General features: G+C 40.0%; 1 protein-coding gene across 30 annotated transcripts in view; it reads right to left on the bottom strand.

Annotated features, from left to right (window-relative positions):
* The window catches only part of LOC135090675 (potassium voltage-gated channel unc-103-like), a 132,383-nt gene that overhangs the window by 72,406 nt on the left and 42,129 nt on the right, over positions 1 to 17,848 (bottom strand). For 27 of the 30 annotated variants that reach the window (XR_010262077.1, XM_063987668.1, XM_063987664.1 and 24 more), the window contains 3 exons: positions 8,134 to 8,309; positions 4,071 to 4,082; positions 2,915 to 2,953 (listed from right to left, as the gene is read on the bottom strand). Coding sequence is in view for 29 of the 30 variants with exons in the window: in XM_063987668.1 (XP_063843738.1) it covers positions 2,915 to 2,953; positions 4,071 to 4,082; positions 8,134 to 8,309 (227 nt within the window). In the remaining variant the exon portion in view is untranslated. The remainder of the gene's footprint in view (positions 1 to 2,914; positions 2,954 to 4,070; positions 4,083 to 8,133; positions 8,310 to 17,848) is intronic. The other 3 variants (XM_063987645.1, XM_063987649.1, XM_063987653.1) reach the window with 3 other exon arrangements.

Here is a 17,848-nt window from a genome sequence, read left to right on the forward strand (position 1 = left end):
TTTTTGTTGTTACTATTATTATTATTATTATTATTATTATTATTACTATTATCATCATCATCATCATCATTATAATTATCATCCATACTTTTATTAATTAACTTATTATATATTTTCAGTATCATGATTGATGCTGTCATTATTAATCATTATTATCATTATTATTATTATTATTATTATTATTATTATTATTATTATTATAACCTTGTATTATTATATTTTCATCATAACCATCATCAAAATGAGGGAACTATAATGGAAAACGTTACCATCGAAAATGTTGGAAACAGAGGCACTGTATCATGAAACCTTTTCATGTGCGCTTTCATTATTAGCCTAAAAAATGAAAACTACCAAAGTTTTCTAATAGAGAGAGAGAAAAAAAAGGTTTCCTACAGACAAGCTTAAATTTCCCTGCCGCGACTCTGCCACAGATGAAAATCCAAAATTTTATGAAAAGTATATTTACTTTAATATTCCTATTCAGTTCAAATATTTGTGAAAATTCCTTACTTTACTGCACGCTTAGTCAAATGAAACATTCATTGAAAAAAATTAGTTTGTTTTCCATTACTTAGCTTTTTTTAAGTATGCATGGGGGGCAGGGAAAGGGTTTCTTTTAATGAAAATTTACTCTAAAATTTACAATGGATGATTTATGTACAGGATTTAATAGGGAGCAATCATTTAGGGATGCGTGGAAGGGGCGTGTGGGGGCGTGGCATGGCCGCCGCAGGGACAATGGTAGCAGGAGTCATGACCTTGACCTCCCGGTGACCAGCATCATCATACTTGAGCTACTGAACGACAGTCATTTACTTAAGTACAGGCAAATGAGACACAGAGTATGAGCTCATGATGTGCTGGTTCAGAGTTGCACCCAGTTATCATTACGTCCTGAATGTACATAACAGTGGGTGGCTGCATGTAAATATCTGACATATTTACCTCAATATAAAGACAAGCATTATTTATTCTAGTCTCTAGAGGGCATGCAGTCATGCATCACAAGCGGGTGGACGACGAGCCAGCGGGACAGTCGAGGAAGCTATGGTCTGGTCGGCGGTGTACAGTAACAGTAACAGTCAGCCGGAGTCTCGGGTTCTGTTAACTTAGCTGGGACTCCTGTGGCTAAGGGCAAGGCTGTTTGTGGCTTAACTTCAGAATACAAAGCTACAAGAAAAACATTGTATTCCGAGTTGGCGCACGATTACAATGAAACATTCAAGATTACTTCACATAAAAGCTTACCGACTTTCAGCCACAAACTGTGTATTTCACTGTTTTAGAATGGCATTCTGCGGTTACGTGTCGAGAAATGAACAGTACACCGATGCAGTTCAAGGCCGGCAAACTCTTCAGCTTACGTTACTGCCATTCCGAGAGTAGGCGACAAGGGGCCACACTGAGTCCATCACAAAGACAGAAGCAAGCGTTCCACTGCGGCACTAAAACACCTTTGCGTTAACAGAACTTTGCCGAGGTCATGGAGTCTTGGGGACAGCGCGACGGGGTACACAGGGCACTGAGGGGCCGCGGCCGTCATGCGCGCGACACAGGCCTCCTCCAGCTACACAAAGTATGCCATTGTGCTGTAACTTCTTTCCCTCCACAGAACACGAAGATTACAAATGAACACACTCTGCTGCTTTAGGAATCTGAGTCCCATAACACGATTACTCAGTGAATGAAATAATAAGTGATTTTGGCGCCAGAATGACCGTCAAATGGTGCCGAAACAATGAATGAGGAAAAGAAATTACAGTTCTCGTATATATTTTCACAACTGGAGGGACTACTCTCTACGTTAAACAAGTCTGAGGACCGTTACTAGGACAAAAAAAAAAGAAAAAAAAAAGAAAAAAAAATATATAGACCAATATTCAGAGTTCCGTCTGTCTTGAATCACCGTCGGCCAATCTCCACCACCACACGGAAGCAAGCGAGGGAGAAGCGAATACTGTAACTACTACATGTGTTTACTGTACGCTAGGTGGAGGAGGGTGACCTTAGGCTTGACTGTCGGGCCTTAGGGGCGGTGAGGGGGTGACGGGCGGGCGTCGTGCTGTCGTAGAATCAGTGTGAATCAAGAAAAGTTGAGGTCATGACGGGCGTGACAGAGAGGGGGAGAGAGGGAAAGCAGTGTCGTGTGCAGTCAGTGGTACGTGATCTTGGGCCGGTACCCACTCACATCAACACAATTGGTGGAATGAAAAGCGTCCTCAACCATTGTAATCATGAGTGAGGCGCGCACCAGAGGAATATGCAAAACGCCTCCCCTTTTTTTTCTTGTGATGAAATAGGAGGCCATCTTTAAACAATCACGGTGAGGAAACTTAATTACAGAGTGGCCGCGTGGCACTCATCTGCATACCAATTAGTTACAACTTAAAGTGAGAAATTCTTAAGGTGGCAAGATGTTTTTGCTGTACAGTACTGCAAAGGACCAGGGAGGAAACACAAATTAAATAACAAAAGCGTAATACAGTGTAAATGAATGTTACAGTAAGGGAATTTCTTCAAAGTAGAAAACATCAAATATAATAACTTGGCTCAGAATATCAATTTACAGATACTCATTCCAGCAAATTTGAGTAATGAGTTCAATTTTACTTTTCTTTTCACATAGTTAAGACGAACTCCGGTGAAATTCAACCAATTGACGAGTGACGGTATAGCCTTCAGAAAGGGAGGATGGGAGAAGGGGCTTAATATTTTTTTCCTAAGTGCGACTATTCTTCAAGCAAATCATGATCTTCTTGGCTTCAGTAATGCAATGCTCGCCTGGGTTATTCTTGGGTACCAGGCAAGTTTGCATAAGAAAAAACTGTGGCGGGTGGAAACAATTGTATAGTTGATATAATCTTTGACATAAGTAGTGACATATTGCCTTTGTTGTATCTAGAAAATTTACCTCAAATTCTCTTTCTGCTGGAGAAGCAGTTGTGTGAGGCTGTGGAAGGGTAAAGAGACAAGGCTGTTATTCTGATCACGAGTAATAACGCCACAGGAATCATGTTATTGTACTAAATACACTTAACATTAGGAGGGAAGAGAGGGAAAGGAAGAGGGAACAACACCGGAATACCTCCAAATCATAATAACAAGAGACGATAATAACAATGACAACAAAAACAAGTCTCTGAAATAAAAGAATACATTAAAATAACTGAAACAAAAACAAAATCATAGGTTAGAATGTCTAGCCATAAGAAGTGATACTGCATCAAACAAATACGTAGAGAAAAAAAAAAGTTCGGTGTTTACAGGAGACAGAGGCTCTAGGGGACGGGACAGGGAAGACCAGGTAAAAATTACGCTATAAATAATAAATAGTAATAGTAGTAATAGTAATAGTTTTAACAGGAAAAGTAGTAGTAGTAGTAGTAGTAGTAGTTGTAGTAGCAGCAGCAGTCAAAGTAATAGTAGTAGTAGCAGTAGTAGTAGTAGTAGTAGTAGTAGTAGTAGTAGTAGTAGTAGTAGTAGTAGTAGTAGTAGTAGTAGAAAGTGAAGAAGCAGTAGTAGTAGTTGTAGTAGAAAAAGAAGAAGCAGTAGTAGTAGTAGTAGTAGAAAATGAAGTAGTAGTAGTAGTAGTAGTAGTAGTAGTAGTTGTTGTTGTAATATAGTAGTAGTAGTAGTAGTAGTAGTAGTAGTAGTAGTTGTTGTTGTTGTTGTTGTAATATAGTAGTAGTAGTAGTAGTAGTAGTAGTTGTTGTTGTTGTTGTTGTTGTAACAGTAGTAGTAGTAGTAGTAGTAGTAGTAGTAGTAGTAGTAATAGATAATAATAATAATAATAATAATAATAATAATAATAATAATAATAATAATAACAAAGATAATAATAATAATAATGAAACAAGAATAAGTAATCATGGTACAGGGTGATGGGCTATATCAAGAGATATATACACAGATCACGTTCCATTCATTACCAGGGAGGGGAGGGAGGGGGGGGGCTCATCTAGGAGGGTTCACATGGTCTGTCGCATCAAATTAAGATCAACAGGGTCGAGGTCTGTTTAGTCACGAAGGGATCATGCGACACGACAGAAAACAAAACCTTATCTTACCTCCGTTCCCGCCTGCAGGAAAAAAAAAAAAAAGAATACAAGTAAGGAAAGGCTCGTCTCTGCCCCAAGCCAGGTGGACCAGAGCGCGGCCTCCTGGACCAGTGAGACGCTTCGTGGGGGAGAAAATGCCGCAGTGGATCTCAGGAGTGTCTCAGGGGACTCAAAACATTAGGATTGAGGGAAGGACTACAGATAAGGAGTCTCCTCTTGATCCACAGCGCTGTCCCCAGGTCCATGTAATATCTACTGTAGTGTCTTGCAGGCTTATAAAAAAATAATAGATAGATAGAGGGTAGGGGCACTCCAGCCAAAAATACTTGTTTATGAGCCAAAATAATATCTACTGTAGTATCTTTCAGACTAAAAAAAAAAAAAGAAAAAAAAAAGAAAGAAAAAGAAAGGTGTGGGCCCTCCAGGTAAAAATACTCGTTTATGAACCAATGAAGAAAGATTCTGAGGAACTGTCAAGCCCAAACCATTCACTGCATTGGAAAAGATAACACTAGGCAATAAAACAATCAAGTTAGCGAGTTATGGCGCCGCAACGAAGTAACACGGCGCCGAATATGAAACAGCAAGGAGGGAAAAACAGAGCCCGGGTTGACCACAGGACAGCGACATGAACCACACGACAAGCCACCACGGGGTCTAGACACCTGGACATCCCCTGGGACCACGTAGCATAGCATATTCTCCCCTCCACGATCGAACGCTCAGATAGCTAGGCGGGGTCTCGACACAGAGGCATTGAGAGTCGAGGACCGTGAGTAACTAAGAGACTCAGCCTGGTTATCTCGACGCTCTCACGCAACACTCCACTGGTCCATCTGGATCGAGGGAGAGGCAAGCACCACCAGTCCCTCCTGTCCCTTGGCCGGGCTTGCTGCGTCTCCCTCAGTCTCCAAGTGTCCTCCCAAGTGGTCAGGTCTCCCCTTAAATTTCCCCAAGTATTCATGTCCCTTTTAAATTCTCCTTAATTGTCTTCCTAAGTGGTTATGTCTCCTCAAAGTCTCCCTCTAGTCTCCAGTTGTCCTCACAAGTGATTATGTCTCCTCAGTCTCCCTCTAGTCTCCAGTTGTCCTCCCAAGTGGTCATGTCTCCTCATAATCACCCTCTAGTCTCCAGCTGTTCTCGCAAGTGGTCGTATCTTTCCCTGAATTCCCTAGTCTCCAAGTGTACCAAGTGCTCGTCTCTTCAAAGCCTTCCCTCAGTCTACGAGTGTCCAGGACCAGGCGGCTGTGTACTAGTCTTCCCTTCCCCTCAGTCATCAAGTGTTCTCTCAGCCTCCTTCCTTCATCCAAGTGTGGCTTTCCTAACACGTCACCTCGTCAGTCTCACGTCTATGGTCCGCATACAGAAACGCTTCGCTCTCTCACCACGACTATTTTTAAAGGCCACGGAGATGATTGGCTGGGTTCTCAAGAGTGTTCCTGCTGTTAATAATATAGAAATCTTGTCAATTTGTCACTAGAACGATATAAATACCCTTAAAAACCTGTGTCACTTCGACTTGAGCATTTTGAATGTAGTCATGTAGCGCAGGTGTTTCAGAATATGGTGCTGTTTCTGAGGCACTTAAATCTTGCCATGTGCGGTTGAGAATTTTATTTACCTCTTGATTTCCGTGGACTTTTCTGACTTACTAAAATTCTCTGGTACAAGTTGAGGGCATAATTTCGAAAGACACCACTGACAACACAACGAGTGATCGAGTAGCTGAAACCTGTTGGCGTCTGTAGTTTTAAGTTTTGCTCGGTGAAATCGTCTAAGCTAAGTCAAGAGGTAATAAGTACTATACAGTCATTTAAAGTCAAAGAATTTCAGAATTTCTAATGACAGCATTCTATTTCTAAGTAGCAGGTGTCTTTTCCAGTTCTTTTGCATCCACACGAATGAAAACGAACTACGATACAAGAGCAAATGCAAAATGTCATAATTAAAAGAGTACATCTTTAGGATGATAATGAGACTATTATCGATAAGAATTCCGCCAGGTATGGAAGTCTTGTATTAAAAGATAGTCAGCAAAAATGTCATACGCTGGTCACTTTAAATTTGTCATCCACTTAGTTTTGGCGTCAGTCTTGCGGGACCTGGTGGAGGGAAGAGTCCTCTAAGAGCCGGCAGGACAGGAGGACCCCGCTGCGTCACCCCGTTAGTGAGACAGTCAGTGTGAGGGAAAAAAATTATCATAAAACAACCTGAGAGAGTAAAGGCACAGTAATAAGTTGAAACAAAGTCAGTTTTTTTTTTTTTTTTTTATCAAATCAAATGTTAACCAAGAAAACATTGACATTAAATAGTACTTTTAAAGGAAAAATATATAACAATTATGAACGTTAATAATTATACAAATATAGCAGGACAGAGTTATATGGAACATGTGGCGAGCAGGAGAACAGCTCCACTCAAAGGCGGTGCGGGCCACCCTCGCTCCCTACAGACTGACACATATTCTCTGTTACGATCACGTGGAAATTTAACGCTCCAAGACTGACTCGCTCAATTAATACTGCACAAGAAGTTTCAGTTTACGAAATTAATTGCGCTCCTTTTTTCGCATACGATGTCTCTCTCTCTCTCTCTTTCCCTTTTTCTTAATCTTGAAACACTGCGTACCTTCAATAAGTAATGCATGAAAGCAATAGAAAAATATACAGGTTTCAGTTCATCATATTAATCGCGCTCCATTTTGATAACTATTCTTTGTCCTTAAATCGATCTGAAATCCAACACTTCAAAGGTAATTCGTTTGGTTATATAGAAAAACAAATGAAAAAGTACACGAAATTTCCGTTTATTATTTTAATCACGTTTCTTTTCATAAACACACTCATGATTTTTATTGAGATAAGATTCATTCCTCCTCGGTTTACCCGTTCAATAAAGTGTTATGAACCAAATGAAAGTATACAGAAAAGTATACTATACTGGAATTTTCGGTTTATCACATCAAACGCAATGGATAAACACTCTTTCTAATTAATCTTTCTTTGAGCTGAGATTCATTCCTCCACAATTAATCCGATCAATTAATAGTGAAAGGAGACAAATGAAAGTACATTATTTACGAGCTTCAGTTTATCACATTAAGAGCAAACCATCTCATACACGAGGCGACTCAAATAGCTCGCCTTCAGTCACTCTTCACTTCACTCACGATGGCATCAGTGTCAAATTATCTTAAACTACCTTGTGTGGCCTGCAACAAACTGGGGGTAGGTAGTGAAGTGGATACGGAATGAGTACTTTATTCATCTAATTTCGCAGTAGCAGTAATTTCTTCAGGGCATAATTCTCTGAAGGAGCTACTGAGAAATAAGTCAGGAATAGTGTTCATTTTTCAGCCCGTGTTCCGTTCACCACCTCCTCATCTCCAGTTAAACTACCTTGTGGAATCTATAACCTTCACCTCGGAGAAACAGAAAACGAGGAACACCGGTAACTTCTCAACACAGTAATCACCAACAGCCCTTAAGATTAAAATGAATAATAATAATAAAAAAATACGTCGATTCCTTTGGTCCTCTTACACAGGTCAGGCCACGACAAGTACATAGATAGTTCAAACACACAGTAGCTGAGCTGTTAGTTAGTCAGGGGACGGACGGAGCGCCGCAGCTTAGCACGCACACGCCAGCAAATCAAGCTAAAAAAAATCCAAACACAAATACATAAAAAAAGAAAAAAAAATGTTAGTAGCTTGTGAGAGAGAGCGGCGAGCAGTATAAGTGGCAGGACAGACCGGAATGTTTCTGAGAATAACAAAACATTGAAGGCGGACCGCTGCTTTACTTATTATCTTTTATTTTGTATATTGCACGATAGGGACTAGTGGAGCGAGAGGGCGTGAACGTGGCATTGGAATCCGTGTGTATGTATGTACGAATATGTGTATGTTTAGGTGCGTCTGTGTGTGTGTATATATGTGTAGGTGTGTGTGTGTGTGTGTGTGTGTGTGTGTGTGTGCGTGAAAGGCAAGAGCAAGGGTACGTACATCTCGCTCCCACGCGCGCACACCATCGCAGGGGGAGGGGGAGAGGGAGTAGGGACAAGCACCTACCTCTGAATCGGTGACCAGCAGGAGGTCGAAGGGAATGGCAGCAACCACGTCAATGAGAAACCACCCGCGGAGGTAGTGAAGAGCGATCTTGCCGGGATGCGATACTACCTCGTCGTTGTGGTTTACGTAGGTCGTCCTGAAGTTGATGATGATGTCCACCATAAACATGATGTCAACTGCGGGGGAGAGAGGGAGCGTGGAGCGGAGAGGAGCATGGATTAGTCACGTGATTCCTTCAAGTGTGGCGGTCGAAATGCTACTTGATTCTGTTGGTTTGTTTCATAATACGATCATGAGTGTTTGGAAGGGTTATTTGTATGTGGTATTCTGAAACGGAGGTCGACATTTCAAAGTAACACCTATAACTATAAAAAATAAATAAATAAATAAATAAATAAATAATAATAATAAATCCAGACCACCATTCTATCCATTATTATCTATTTTTCTCTTTTATTTTATATATTCATCACGATCCAGAATATTAGAACAAGAGGAAGTATTAATTATTTTCAAGACATCATTAAGTTGAGGGCATCCATACTTTTACGGTAACGCCACCATCCCTTACAAAAGAGAAAAAAAAAAATATAAAAAATGCTCAGGATGTCAGCTATAAACAAGGTATCGAGTGGGAGGAAGAGAAGAAAAAGGAGAAGGAGAAGAAACACTGATTAGTTTCTCTGGATATCTTGAAGAGGTGATCCTAATTTCAAGGTAAAATCGAGCGATAAACAAGGTGTCGACTGCTGGGGTCGGGAGGTTGGACGGAGGGAGGGAGGAAGGTCGAGTGGAAGCCTTAATTACTTTCCTGCCAGGTTTAGGAGCTCAGGTGATCGGAATTTCAAGGTTAGGCCAAGAAATAATGCAAGATGATGATGTCCGTCATAAACTAAGGTGATCCGATCCTCCTTCAGGAATTAAGAGCGGCAGTGATCGTTATTTCCAGGCTATGGCAGTATAACCTATCGGAAATATAAAGGATATGACATATTACGACGCTGATATTGCGGCGAAATACGGCGACGCTCAGGAAAGGAAACATATAGAAAGAATATTAGGAAGGGAAAATCTATAAAGCATAAAAAAGAACTACAAAGAACTATAAAAGATAAGACATATGACGACGCTAATATCGCAAGGAAGCAGGGAGACACACAAGAAAGAAAATATAGAGAGAATACAAGGAAGGGAAAATCTATAAAACATAAAGAACTGCAAAGGCGATACAAGATTTATTATGACGATTTATTACAGATCGATTTCTTTGTTAATTTATGTGATAAAAAAATTGATTAGTTCCTTACAAGGTTAACGTTCCTTGACGTGACCAATAGGTACAGCACCAACAATACATACAAAAAGAATTAGTGTACCAAAAGTAAAATTAAATAAAAAAAAAAATAAAAAAAAGGATGAAAAAAAAATAAAAAAAATAAAAAAATAAATATATATATATATATATATATATATATATATATATATATATATATATATATATATATATATATATATATATATATATATATATATATATTCACGTGATCCTTACAACAACGATCACGCACGAAAAAAGATCCCAAGAAATCGACATAAAAGAATTGAGGTTAGAAAAAAAAAGAAGAGGGGAGATGACACAGCCACACATTCCTTGCATTAACTTAACCCTTTCCCTGTTAGACAACATTTCGCCTTCAATACTTTTAACTTACTAGACATTATCTTTGTGTTAAGTTCTCGCAAATAATTCTGTAGCTTAAAAGAATAATAATAATCTTCTGCTTCCTCTCTTTTCTCTCCTGCGTCTTCATGCAAACAATTTTTACAGAGTTAGGAAGGTTAAAGTAGGACGATCATGGAAGTAAAATATTTAATTAAGGGAGAAACAAAGAATATTTACGATTAAGTCATTCCACGGAAGCTCATCAGTAGATGGAACCACTAAGACGACACCAAAAAATAAGCAATCTCGGTTTTATGAAACGGTAAACCTGAAAGAATAGGGAAACAAAAAAGGGAAAAGCTGGAGGAGGAGGAGGAGGAGGAGGAGGAGGAGGAGGAGGAGGAGGAGGAGGAGGAGGAGAGGGAGAGGGAGAGGGAGAGGGAGAGGGAGAAGGAGAAGGAGGAGAAGAAGAAGAAGAAGAAGAAGAAGAAGAAGAAGAAGAAGAAGAAGAAGAAGAAGAAGAAGAAGAAGAAGAAGAAGAAGAAGAAGAAGAAGAAGAAGAAGAAGAAGAAGAAGAAGAAGAAGAAGAAGAAGAAGAAGAAGAAGAAGAAGAAGAAGAAGAAGAAGAAGAAGAAGAAGAAGAAGAAGAAGAAGAAGAAGAAGAAGAAGAAGAAGAAGAAGAAGAAGAAGAAGAAGAAGAAGAAGAAGAAGAAGAAGAAGAATATGAAAAAGAAGACGATGACGAAAAACAATAAAGAAGGCGACGATGATGAAGAAGGAAGAAAACGATGACGAAGAAGAAGAAAAACACGATGACGATGAAAGGAAGACGAAAAGGAAGATGATGACGATAAAGAAGAAGAAAAAAGAGGAGGAAGAGGAGGAGGAGGAGGAGGAGGAAGAAAGGCATGATATAGCCACGTACTCGTTGCATTAAAGGGACCCAGCGACAAGGAGACAATGGCAGAGAGTATTTTCAAGAGTCCTAACCCTCCACAGACAAAATGCCACGCGAGGGACGTAAAACACGGCGGGCCACGAGACGCGAGACACAACGGCGCGGGCCACTTCGTCTTGCCGGATATTTGGTCCATCTCCAAGACCCGGGATTGGCTGTCCCCGCGTGGCCTAATAACATCGGAACACAGCCGCCAAAGGGGAATCACTTCTATTTCCTCACAAGCGTATCACATTACAAGTGGAATCAAAGGGCCTGGCCAGATTTTTTTTTCTCTCTCTCCCATTTCGAAGCGTCCCGAGGAGCTATTGAATTTTAACTCTTCTTCGGATGCGTATTACTTCTGTTCATTTCAATTTCCTAGGATGAGTATTGCATTACAAATAGAGTCATAGGGAACTAGACTTTTTGTCTCTCTCCCACTTCAGTGTCTAGAAGGGCTATTGAATTTTAACCCTCTCGATTGTGCATTAAATGTATTCCTATTACTACTGTCCATTTAAATTTCCTAGGAACAATATTGTATTACACATATCATAGGAAGTTTATTTATTTTTTTTCTCTCTCATTTCAAAGAGTCGCTAAGGGGCTAAGGTCTTTCTTGCATGCGTATTAAGTTTGTTCTTGTTACTTTTGTTCATTTCAATTTCCTAGTAACAGTATTGCATTAATATATCATAAAGGGCTGGATGATTTTTCTTATTTCTCTCTCGTGTTTGAAAAAGTCATTATGTTTATTGGTACTGTCCATTTCAGTTTCCTAAGAGTAGCATCGCATTACATGTACGTGAAATAAAAGCGAGCTGGACAATATTTTCCATTCCCTTTCTACAATGTTATGAAGAATATTTGTCTTTCACTAAAATACAAAACCGGAATAATATGAGCTTTTGTTTTCTCTAAGTCTCTGCTTTCCGCGTCATCACATTACACTGCCGGTAAGACTCAAAGGAGCTGCTGGGACTTTTCTCTTTCCAAACCGTCAAGAGAAAGCATCTGATTTTTCTCTCACTTTTTTTTTTTTTTTTTTTTTTTAATGCAGATTGAGCTCAGAAGAAATGTGAGTCTGCTTCTGTTCAGTTTTATTTCCTGAGAAGCGCTTCAGATCACATTGCAAGAAGAATTGGACCATTTTTTTTTTTAAACCTGAAATCACAAAAAGAATCAATGCACTTTTCTTTTATTGATTTTTCCCGTTTCTTTTCTTCAGATCAGTATCGAGTTTCTTACAAAGCGAAGCAGTACGAATAAAAGTTTACTCCCACACGCCTCGGATTTATGTTACAAAGTGAGTTTTGTAACAAGTAACTGACTGACTGATTAACTTCAATACGCCACATCAACGGAGTCACATATTGATGTATCGTAACGCCTGATGAGTTATAAGTAATAGCGACACAAGACTGAAAGTGTTACTAGTCAATGTTACGCTTAAATAGGGAGTGTGAAATGATTATAATCAACAAAATAACAGTAAAAAAATAATGCATGATATTATAAGTTTCAAAAGCACACACACACACACACACACACACATTAAACGTATTTATAAACTTTTCAAAATCAGAACTATCGCAAATCAAACACACACACACACACACACACACACACACAACGACGCCCCTCCCCCCTCACACTCACGAGGCCCTTTAACCTTTCAATGAATCGATAGAGTTTTCGTTAAGCCTTTGAAGGAGTGCGGCGTGATGTTCAGATATGGGTCGCGAGGACGAACTTAGAAATCACTTGACATCGAGAGGTCAACTAACGGAAGGTTCGAGGAGATTCTTGGAGATAGGGCACGCTACTCTCTCTCTCTCTCTCTCTCTCTCTCTCTCTCTCTCTCTCTCTCTCTCCTCTCTCTCTCACATCTATTCTTTATTTTTTTTGTCTTCCTAAACTTTATTCGTATAACCATTACTTTCATTTGTCATCCTCTTTCTTATTGTTTTCTATCTCAAGTTTTATCATTACGGTGCCTTCAGTTTCCTTTTTCATGGGATTTATTCTCTCTCTCTCTCTCTCTCTCTCTCTCTCTCTCTCTCTCTCTCTCTCTCTCTCTCTCTCTCTCTCTCTCTCTCTCTCACTGCGTGTTTTTCCGTCTTTTATTAAAACCTTTCTTTTTTCTCTTTCTTATTATGTCTAAGTTTTCCTAAGGAGTAATTTTCATTTATTCTCTGAGTGTATATGCTCACTGCTTTTAGTATCTTCTCTTGTGCTTCTTTATTACATGTTTCAGTCAGTGTGGTCCTCTCTCCCTCTCTCTCTCTCTCTCTCTCTCTCTGCCTGTCTGTTTTCCCATCTGTCTGTTTACCTATCTGTCTGTCTGTCTATATCTGTCTGTTTTTCTCTTTATCTGTCTGTCTGTCTGTCTCTCTTTCTGACTGTATTCGTCTGTCTGTCTCTGCCTGTCTGTCTGCCTATCAGACTGCCTGTCTATTTGTCTGTCTGTCTGCACATTTGCCTGTCTGTCTGTTTGTCTGTATTTGTCTGTTTGTCTGTGTCTGTCGCTGTTTTTCTGTCTGTCTCTAATTGTCTGTGTGTGTCTGTCTGTTTGTCTCTCATTTAAGGTGCACAGCCAGAGGTCAAAACAAGAGAGCAACGAGTATTTTCTCCATTTTTTTTTTTTTTTTCATTTCCAAGAGGAAGGACTAATTTCCGAGCAATCGACCTCCTCCACGTTCATCATCGAGGCTTAGTGGGGAAGAAATACACGATGCTTTGTGGAAATGTTCGCTCAGCTTTGAGTCTTAATGATCGTTTCGGACGCGGCTAATGAACATGGTTAGTATTCACACGATACATTAAATATCTAGTGTTCTGTTTCCTGATTAGTTGAGTTAATTCCCCAATAAGCATGCTCTCTCTCTCTCTCTCTCTCTCTCTCTCTCTCTCTCTCTCTCTCTCTCTCTCTCTCTCTCTCTCTCTCTCTCTCTCTCTAGTTTTCTACACGTATCTGATGTGTTTGTCTATCTCTCTTTATGTCTGTCTGTCTGTATGCCTCTCTCTCTCTCTCTCTCTCTCTCTCTCTCTCTCTCTCTCTCTCTCTCTCTCTCTCTCTCTCTCTCTCTCTCTCTCTCTCTCTCCCACCTCGGGAAATCAATAGTACACATTTAATTAAATTTACATGTTATGTTGAATATCCGTGACTCTTTTAATTATGTGTAGTTAGTAGTTAGTATTGTTGCTCTTTAACTGTTGGTGCGCACACACACACACACACGCACGCAGAAGCACACGTGTACACAAAACAATTTCTCGGTATTGCCAATTCAATCCCTTTCAGAATAAAATAAATAAATAAAATGAATAGAAAAAAAACACAACAAAATCACATGAGTAAAGGCGAGTGACGCATCTATTCGCTATGGTTTCTGATTTATCGATTTTACTTCACTGTAGCTTCGTGTTCTGTGAAATATCAATAAAATAAGTCTGAGAGAGAGAGAGAGGGAGAGAGAGAGAGAGGGAGGGCTTGGGGTACAAATTTATGCAGCTAATTTACACAGCCTTCATAAATACTGTGTGCTTTCATTCCCTTCTACTGCAAAAACTTTATTAAAGAAGACATACTCGTCGCGGGGCTGCCACGTTCACAGGTGCAGCAAGTGGTGGCGCTGACGGTAACACGCAGCGCACTTTCAGCCGGGTAACAGTTGCTTATATTGCTTATTTTTGGTGTTACAGGTGAGATGCAGTTTCTTCTAAGGCAGGTTTTCAGGTTTGCTGGTTTAGTTTCATCCTTTCGTCGGTACTTTGCTTGTCTTGTTAAATGTGACTCAAGACTTTTTTCAAGGTAGGTTCCCAGTTATAAATCTCACCTATTCACCGGTATTTTGCTTATTTTGGTGTTGCAGGTGAGTTACGGTTTCTTCTCAGGTAAGCTTTCATGTCTGTTAGTTGTAAGTCTCGCCTCTTCATCGATACTTTGCTTACTTTGGGGTTACAAATGAATTGCAGTTTCTTCTCGTCTTTGTCATAAAAGTGTCGTCTATTCCTCAGTCCTCTCATATCTTTGCTCTCTCATCACGACTATTTTCAAAGGCCACAAAGATGGTTATTCGGGTTCTTAAGAGTATTTCTCTTGTTATTAAAGTAAACATATTGTTAATTTGTCACTAGAACCATAAAAACACGTGTAACTTCAACTAGAGCATTTTGAATGTAGTGGAGGTGCGACGCAGAAGTGTTTCAGGATATGGTCCTTAGTCATGTTTTTTTTTTTTATTTTGGTGCTAAGGATAACTCGCGATTTCTTCTTACAGTTGTAGGTCCTCGCCTTTTCTTATATTCCTATGGTACTTTCATAGCACTTAATTGTGTTGCTTGGTTTGATGTTACAAGTAATTCAAGATTTCTTTCAAGCTAGCTTTTTATATCTGCTAATTGAAAGTCTCGTCTTTTTATCCGTACTTGTTGATTTCATTAGTCTTTTCTTTGTTTCTTGTTTTTCATCCTTTTACTTTCTTCTCTGGTGTCTTTTCTTCTACCTCAATTTCTTTCTAACGGTTCAATTTATTTGTTTTTTTTTTTCATCTGTATCGCTGTTCATTCTACAATAATATTTTTCCTGTTTTCTCTTCCTGTCTTTTCTTTTTCTACCTACGTATCTCTAGTCTACACTTTTTCTTTTCTTATCTGCCAACTTTATAGATAACCTCTTTCATCTCTGCAATCCTGGAATCATCAAATGAAAGCAGTCCCATTATGTTTCCTTTTCATGTGGCACTTGCAATCTTAAACTTTTCTTCTTTCCACTATAAGACTACGAGAGGAAAAAGCTTTAGGTCTCCACTTCTCTCTGAACACATTTCAAACTTGGCATGTATCGTTTTCTTTAAATCTCCTCCTATTATCAATATAAGGATTATTTATTCCACGTTTAGATAAAATTACTGACGTTTACCTGTCGTCATAAATTTTACCTTACCCTCTAATTACTTCTCTCCATTTCCTTTATATTTTTAGCCTTTCCATTCCAATTACTTCTTTCAACCAATCTTCTGTATTCCATTCACCCTCTCTCTCTCTCTCTCCTCTGCACTAATTTCTTTTATCTCGTCTTTTGTATCTCTTTCATCCACTATTTGTTTTATCCCCCTACGCTGCTGCAGCCTTAATAGTTACCGAGGAGTTTGAAGGGAGGGCAGATAAGGTGAGGGAGAGGTAAGGAAAGGTAAGGCAGAGCGAGGGGAAGGTTTGGTTAGGTAAGATAAGGTGAGGTAAGGCTGTCGAAACGAGGAAGGGGACGAGAAAGGTAGAGTGAGATGAGGTGAAGTGAGGTGAGGTAATGTAAGGTAAGTTAGGGTACTGTAAGATAATGTAAGGGAAAGTAAGCCAAACGAAGCGAGGGAGGGGAAGGAAAAAGGAAGGATGAAGTGAGCTAGGGTGAAATAAGTAGATATAAAATAATGTAAGGTAAACTAAAAGAGGGAGAGAGAAGGAAGGCAAGGTAGGCAGGCATAGAATTAGGTCGAGGGAAAGAGGGGTGAGGGAGGAGGGGTGGTGTGAAAGGGAGAGAGAGAGAGAGAGTGAGAGGGAGAGAAAAAAAAGTAGGGGGGCGTCTGGTGAGGGGGATAAAAGCGTTGGTTTTAGGGGGAGCAGGTGGTGTTGGAGGCTCAGGTGAGGGAGGGGGGAGAGGGGAAGGGAGGGGAAGGAGAGAGGGAGAGAGAGGGAGAGCTTCATTACCTGCCACACGATTCGGACCACACCCTCCTCTCCCTCCTCCTCCACCTCGTTCTCTTATCCAAACCTCCACGGCCTCAGCACTCCTTACGCCTTCCATCCTCTTTCTCCTCCTCGCCTACGTGATGTTGACTGTGCTTCCTTTCCTCCATTTAACCTTTCTCCTCTGCCTCCTCCTTATTCTCTACTTTTCATTCCTTCTCCCGTTCCCTCTTGTGCTGTTTTATCCCCTCTCAACACCCCGAAGTGCTCCCTAGATGCTCCTCATAGCAGTACCCCGCCCACACGCACATACGTACATGCACGCACACCCACACACGCGGGGTCTTTCTTATTTTCCCTGCACCTCACACTCTCACTGCTCGTTCTTCTTGATCTTGACGGGTCTTTCGAGTTTCTTGCTTATTTTAATTCTACACCAATCCCGCGAGTACAGTGTGTCTTTCTCCCTGTTTTCACCACTAAATCTATCTCCACTGTTGTGCAAATCGTTTTTCTTTGTTCTCAATCAATGAAGTGCTACTCTTAAGGTGAAAATAGGGGAAGTGCAAGTAAATACCCTGAAGAATTCGTGGGATATTTTGGTCACATGTAAAGAGAATGGTGAAGAGTGTATGGTAGTGTAATTTCTCTCCTCTGCTATACTAGAAAGGAAAACATTTAAGTGTAGAGAAAATATCTTGAGAGAGTCAAGCCATATATAAAGAAAGGATGATGAGACATTGACTAAGAGAGCGTAAGAGAGTGAAATTGAGGATGTAAAGAGGCAAGGAAGGGAGAGAGGTTAAAGTAGATGGACGGAGGTGAGAAAGAAAAGAGACAGACTTCAGATGGATAGAAGGGATGAGAAAAAAAAAAAAAAATACGACAGAAGTAAGAAATGGGAAGATGTTGAGCGAATGACAAGGACGGGGCGGAATAGCAGAATTTTGTCCGTGACCACAACGCGAGGGAAAAAAGTAAAAGATGGAAAAGACGGAAATAAGGATATACGACTAAGGTGAAGCTCTTCTACGTAGGCGGATGTTGAACGAATGTCAGGACGGAATAGAAGAATTTTGTTCGTGGCCAAAACCGCAAGGGAAAAAGGGAAAAGAAGAAGGAAATGGAGGAAATAAGGATATACGATTGAAGTGAAGGTTATTTAAACGCGGCTTGTGCATGAAACTGGTAGATCTGCCGCGCGGGTCAGCTTTAGGAAGGAAGGCTAAAGAAGGGAGTGAAAAGAAAAAAAAGAAGAAAAAAAAGCGGATTGATTAAGCTGAAGACGCCACTAACACGGAGTTGAATAGCACCGTGTAAGAAATATGATAAATAAGTAAAACAAATATAAAAGTGACGGACAGAGAAAATTTAAAATGACATACAAGAAAAGACTGAAAATATGAATGAAAATGAATGATAAAAAT

Source organism: Scylla paramamosain, chromosome 35 (genome assembly GCF_035594125.1).
Source record: "Scylla paramamosain isolate STU-SP2022 chromosome 35, ASM3559412v1, whole genome shotgun sequence".
NCBI classification, from domain to species: domain Eukaryota; kingdom Metazoa; phylum Arthropoda; class Malacostraca; order Decapoda; family Portunidae; genus Scylla; species Scylla paramamosain.